Below are 6,356 nucleotides of genomic sequence, written 5' to 3' on the forward strand. Positions count from 1 at the left end.
TTAAAGGGAGTGAAGCGGGACTGACCCTGTGGCCGAGTGGTTAAGTTCGCACGCTCCGCTGCAGGCAGCCCAGTGTTTCGTTGGTTCGAATCCTGGGTGCAGACATGGCACTGCTCATCAAACCACGCTGAGGCAGTGTCCCACATGCCACAACTAGAAGGAACCACAATGAAGAACATACAACTATGTACTGAGGGCCTTTGGGGAGAAAAAGGAAAAAATTTAAAAAATCTTAAAAAAAAAAGGGAGTGAAGCCTTGGGTACACCACTCACGAGTTCAAATAGCCCCGATTTCCAGCCAGGACCTCCCTTGTCCCCTTTCTAATTCTCCAACAGGGAACGCCCTTCACAGACAGCAGCAAACGGAAGGACCGAATCTTGCAAACACTGGGCAGGCGTGGCGGCCTATGGCACGCAGTTCCACCTGAGAATATTCCTGTGAACCTCTAACTGATCTTAAGTTACTTTCCAGAAAAAGCAACAAAAACTGAGGGAACCCTTGGGTCTCCAGGTACCAGGCTGAGTGGGTTTCAATACCCTTTCTGACCCCTGACTTCGACTGACCAATACAACTATCTCCAAACCAGGAAGAGAAGACGGCATCTGTTGTAGACAGCTGTCCCAAGACTCCGGACCAGGCCTGTATCCTTAACCTTTTATCTCATTTCAAATCCTCGTGATGTTTAAATTGCTCTAACAATTAATTTCTAGATTGTCTTACTTTTAAACCTACCCCAATACCTCCCTCTGCCAGTTCTATAAGCTGGAATATAAGACCCTTTCATTAATCACAAAATGCCACTTAAGATTTTCCTGATATTCTGTTTGTTTTTCCAATCTACATCTGAATGGGCCTCTAATCGCAAGGTTTTACAATGGATTCCCTCCTTGGCAGCACACAACAGTCAGTCTAATTGCTGCACATGTGACCCACTTCCTGTTTCCAGTACGTCTGGGTTACCTTGCTTGGTCTCTCTCCTACAAGGTACAGATTGAAAAGCTTTAAAGTGATTTATGATCCTGAAACGTGGCCAATGGCCCACACCATTCATGATACAGGGTGTAGCTTCTCTTTCTCTCTTACTCAGACCATACAATGATCCCAAGAACTCACAAAGAAACTAAAGCAGACAGGTAATACTGCAAGAACTACAGGAGGTTTTACCCCAATCTGGGATGGATGCGTTTGGCGTCCTCCTAGTTATGGATCTTTAAATGTACCAGTACCCTTATGTTGGGAACAAAGAAATCATTCCAAACAAAATTTTCTGAATTGCACCAGAAATACGGGATGCATATCCCGAGTCATGTCAAAATACTATTGTACTTAAAGAAAGTGATTGGTCTGGAACAGACTGGTCTCGATGGCCAGGCATTTACTGGATGGCTCCTAATGGGACTCAGTGGTTCTGTGCAACAAACCTCTGGCCTTGGCTACCACCTGGATGGCTAGGGCGCTATGCCCTGGGCTTCCCTTGGAAGCAGGAAAGGATGTGTCCCGAGCTGACCTCCGTTGCTACTCTTTCTGTCCTTAAGGTCAGATGGACTCATTCAGTGTTCCACTGGTACGACCCACTTAGCAGCCATATTTGCTCCTCCCTTGGGGCTAGAAGATGTCATAACACATGTAGAAGCTCTGACTAAATTTAGGCCCTTCCCGATAGTCAAGTAGGAACAGCCTTGTTAACTACTTAAGTGTCTTTAATGAGGAAGGCTGTCCACCAAAACAGAATGGCCTTAGATATTCTCACAGCCTCCCAAGGTCGAACATGTGCAATTCTTCAGACTGACTGCTGTGTCTATACACCTGATGAATCTCCAATGTGCCATCCAGGTTAAAGCACATGAGAAAGCAAGTGAATGCCCTGAGTGACCCCACCCTCAGTCCTGATTTATTTGGTTGCTTCCCTCGGGTGTTGGTTCCTTTTTAAGATCCGGACTTCAATTTCTATTACTTTTTGGAATTCTTGTATTAGTCATAGTATTCAAACTGATTACTGTTTTCTTTACCCAGTGTTGTAAGACTAGTATGCAAGCTAACGTAATGATGGCTCGACAACTCGAAATGGTCGATCAATTTTATGACTCCGAACGAATTTCTCTTCCTGATAAAGACTATTTCTGATAAAACTTAAGAACTTATTTTGAAAATAGTCTTTTCCATAATTATAAACAATATAATCATAAAGAATCACAAAAAGCACAGGCACAATGTCCGCACAACAATCTAAAGTTAATTGAGAAACATATGAAAAGCTTCCTCTGTTAATGGGTATATATCCACGCTTGTCCACAGTGTCCCCCCAACGTGGATAACTAGGCAAACCAATGGGACAAAGGCCTAGCGCAGAGGCACCTGAGGGGCCCAGGGTGGGCAGCGACCACCCTGGCGCCGATGGATGATACTTTGATCATCAGTGCCTTCCACAGAAGGATCATCAAAAACAGGGAAAAGGATAAATACATGGAAAGCAATAGGATATATTAGAACATAGGAGGGAGCTGCTTAGTTTCAAGTTAATTTGGCCTAACCCAGTTTTTCACAAAACGGCCTGACTGGCCTGTTGGGCAGGCTTTGTACATCTGCTTTAGGCACTGACAATGTCCCCAAAGCCAAGATAGAGATGCCACCCTCCTCTCAACCCAGTCTCTCTTTATACATAAGAATTTCTCCCCAGTGAGGCATGGCTGTACCTACTAACAGGTCCTTTGGTGATGGTCTTGTTATGCTTCCTGTTCAGGTTTGAGAATCTAAACTCTCTCGTCAAGTCTACTCCCAGAGACCCAAGGAGATCAATCCCTCCAAGAACAACTCTCTGGAACTTGTGAGTAGTTACAATTATAAGCTGGTCATTCCTCAAGTCCCCGTTAGGCCCATGCCCTTTACCAGCAGGAAGCAGCTAGAGTGGTCATCACCCCATTCCCTCAAGATTGAGGAATGAACAATAAATAGGGGGGATTTGTAACCCTGGGCCTGTGTAGAGCCAGTCTGAACAGACCTCCATCTCTGATCAACAAAAATGATTAAGGATTGTCTTTCAGAAAAACTGCAAAGTCATGCAGCCAGGGCAGGCACAAAAGAAGAAATCCTGACCTGAAATGACCTCAGAACCAAAGCTCATCCTTCCCGCGGAACCTAAGGACTGGGACACGACTGGAACTTGAAAGCTGGACTCTTATCAGAAGCAAGGGGTCCCACATTCAGGAAGATCCGGTGTTAAAATTCTTTCTCCTCCACGTGCAAAATGTTTAGAAGCCCACCATAAATGTTTAGAACCTTATCACAAATGCCTGAAGCCCACCAATCAAAGCCTCTCCCACCACCGTTTCCATGTGCCAACCTGTTCTCCCTAACCTCTTAAATTTCATCCTAAATTGGGAATCAGGGAGACAGATCTGAGGACACACGCCCCCTGTCTCCCAGGAGATCAATCTCACAGAATAAAAGCTGCTTTCTCCCCTCAAAAGCTAATGTGTACTTAATTGGCTTGTTTATGCAAATCAGGCAAAGACCCCCAATTTGGAGCGGCAACATTAGCTGAGTTAATCTTACTTAAGCAAAAAAAAAAAAAAAAAAGGAAAAAAAAGGAAGAGTGGCAACGGCTATTAGCTCAGGGTGAATCTTCCTCACCAAAAAAAAAAAAAAAGGTATTAAATTTTAATTTTCACATAATTATTTGCAAATAAGCAAAAAGCAAGAGCCTAGCTTATAGCAATTCCTCAAGTGACTTTGGTTCCCTTTTATGTGACCAAGCAAGAAAACAGTATGTCCAATCTTTGGGAAATGAGATGTCCTTTTAAGAAACAGAAAGGCAAACCCAACTCACCTGGAACTTGGTCATTTTTCTCCTCTTCCTTCTGGGGAAAGGCAGAGATCTGGGAAGGCAAAACTGGGGAAGGGAAAGGCATCATGAGAGAGACGCTCGGGATGCTGCTGGTCCACATGGCACTCCAGGGGAACAGAAAGGGATGGCCTTTCTCTAGGCAGACGCAGTGGCAACCTGGCTGAGGGGCCAGTTCCAGCTTCCCCTGGGCACCCTCTGCCAGCTGCCTTTGTTCAAGAACAATCCACACAACAGCCCTAGCCCCAGGGAGCTCCTGGGGGACTTCGGAGCCTGGGTGTCAGAAGAATGAGCTACACAAACAGGCAGTCTAACGTCACAAGGCCAAAATGCCTGCGCTCAAATTCCGGCATTTCTACTTATTACTTACTAGCTGTGTAAACCCTGGGCAAGTTCATCTCTCTGTCCTCAACACAGGCACCTGTCTAGGGAGATGCGGATAATGCTGGTATTCCCTGGTTCCTGCAGCTTCAGACAAGCTTGGGCTCTCACGCTTCATAAAACAGCCCTTGGGAAGGTGCTTTCCCGAAAATGAGTCTTCTAAGAAACCTAGACTTCAAAGATGACTGCTGTGCCAAGAGTTACGGTGATTCTCAGACAAGTCTAGTTCTGACAGGTTATCTCACAGATAATTGGCTCCGTCGGTAATGAAAGTTAAATTACCACGGATTCCTCGCCAACAGACGTAATTACTCGCACATATTATCAAACTGCAAAAACCTCAACGAAGCTTCTTTTCCCATAGGCGTGGCGGTAATCAATGACTAATAAAAACCACCTCAAGAAATCGTGTTGAATTTAGATCAACAGCGCGGGGTTATGACACAACACTGAACGCTTCTTAACGCCTCGCTCCACATCAGTCGCTCTGCAAAGCTGCGATCAGCATTGGTCCTGATGCGGATAAACCAAGGAGGACATCCCAGAGTCCTGCTGCAGACAACGCTCCCTTCTAACCGAGAGCCTAGAAGCGCAGGAATCCAGGAGTAGCGCCACGTCAGGCAGCGATCAGCGAAAGGACTATAGGGGTGGAAAAAGTGCTCCTTTCCTCCCTTGTAGGTTCTTTGGTTAGTCTGATAATTAAATTGCTATAAAGCAGACTACCAGGAGAAAAGCAGAAGCCTCAGAAAGATTTGAGGACTCAAAAGGGTGGCCAGGTAATTGAGGTTTATATAACATCACCAACCACGGAAATGGGTGGGGGGTCTGAGGATGCAAAAGGTGAGGAAAGCACAGGGCGGCAGAGGAGATGTTTCGAAAACAAAGGTTGCCCTGTTATGCAGAGAAGTTTCTTAGGTTAAAAGGGTTAATAGCTTTCTTCCTGGTACCGGCCCCCTTTCGGATGTAAATTTACGGAGTTTCAAGGTGGGGAGGAAAAGAGTTTTTCCGGAACCTGCTGGGTTTGGGATGCCTTCAGCTCAAAATAATCCTCATGCCAAAGTGGCCTATTTCGGGTTGACAAATTCTGCTCCCCTTCAGGACAGTGGCACTGCAGCTGGAGCTCCGATCGCAGCCCAGGCTCGCAGGAGCAGCCAAACAACAGGGCGCCGCTCCGAGCATCAGAATAGAATTGATGGTACCAGCCAGCATTTTTCCAGGCACTGTTTCTAAGCTTTCTCTAAGTAATCTCATTTAATGCTCCCAAGAACACCAGTGGGAAGGGATCATCCTTTTTAGCTATGAGAAAACGGAGGCGAGGCCAGATTAAGTAACTTGCCCTCCATCTCCCCGGAGAAACAGGCAGAGCCGGCCGGGAGGTCCGGGGCGAGGGCTGGGGGAGCGGAGCGCTGGGGACCCGCCAACTCGAAGCACGACCCCAGCGCGCCCCCGCCGCCTCCAGCCCGCCCTCCGCCGCGGGCCGCCGCTTCCCGTGCCCAGGAGCCGGGACCGGGTCCCCGCCGGCCCCACGCCGCGACCGGGAGCCCGAGGGATGGCCGGGACGCACGGCTCACTCACCTCACTCGGAGCAGGCTCGGCCCGACCTCGCCTTCCCGGAGCGGAACTGCCTCCTTCTGGACACAGGTCCCGGACTACACTTCCCAGAATCCCCAAGCGGAAGCGCCTCCAATTTCACACACCTCTTGGACTACATTTCCCAGAATGAAGCTCGCGGGATCTCGCTTCCCACCCGCAGGCTTTTGTTTTGGCTGAAGCGCGTTTGGTGGACTGACTTCTCAGGCGCGGAGAGTGTCAGTTCCTTTTTGTTTTACTAATTTGTTAAAACTCATGAGAAAAATAATCGCGAATGTGAAAAAAGGTGGCCATCTTAGAGGAAAGCGAAGGTTGCAGTATAAAAATGAGTTAAAAACCAAGTTTTTTACGGGAGGCTAAAAATGGGAAACATGAAAGTCATTTAGGCTGAGCTTGCTAACGCGACCTTAAGGAACACTGGACCTCAAACTTGTTTCGAATGCTGGCTCCCCAGATATCACCAATAAAACCTGTTAATAAGAGAAAGACTGAGTTATTGCTTCTCGGGGTGGGGGAGAACACCAGACCTTGGCACCTTGACGA

At 47.3% G+C, this 6,356-nt stretch overlaps 1 protein-coding gene across 5 annotated transcripts in view; it reads right to left on the reverse strand.

Annotated features, from left to right (window-relative positions):
* The window catches only part of ZNF235 (zinc finger protein 235), a 39,532-nt gene extending 33,649 nt beyond the window's left edge, over positions 1-5,883 (reverse strand). For 2 of the 5 annotated variants that reach the window (XM_070632832.1, XM_070632831.1), the window contains exon 1: positions 5,799-5,868. Coding sequence is in view for 2 of the 5 variants with exons in the window: in XM_008520098.2 (XP_008518320.1) it covers positions 3,828-3,842 (15 nt within the window). In the remaining 3 variants the exon portion in view is untranslated. Of the gene's footprint in view, positions 1-3,827; positions 3,891-5,798 lie in introns of all 5 variants that reach the window. The other 3 variants (XM_070632833.1, XM_008520098.2, XM_008520096.2) reach the window with 3 other exon arrangements.
* Positions 5,884-6,356: the final 473 nt, after the last annotated feature.

This window comes from Equus przewalskii, chromosome 9 (assembly GCF_037783145.1).
Source record: "Equus przewalskii isolate Varuska chromosome 9, EquPr2, whole genome shotgun sequence".
NCBI classification, from domain to species: Eukaryota; Metazoa; Chordata; class Mammalia; order Perissodactyla; family Equidae; genus Equus; species Equus przewalskii.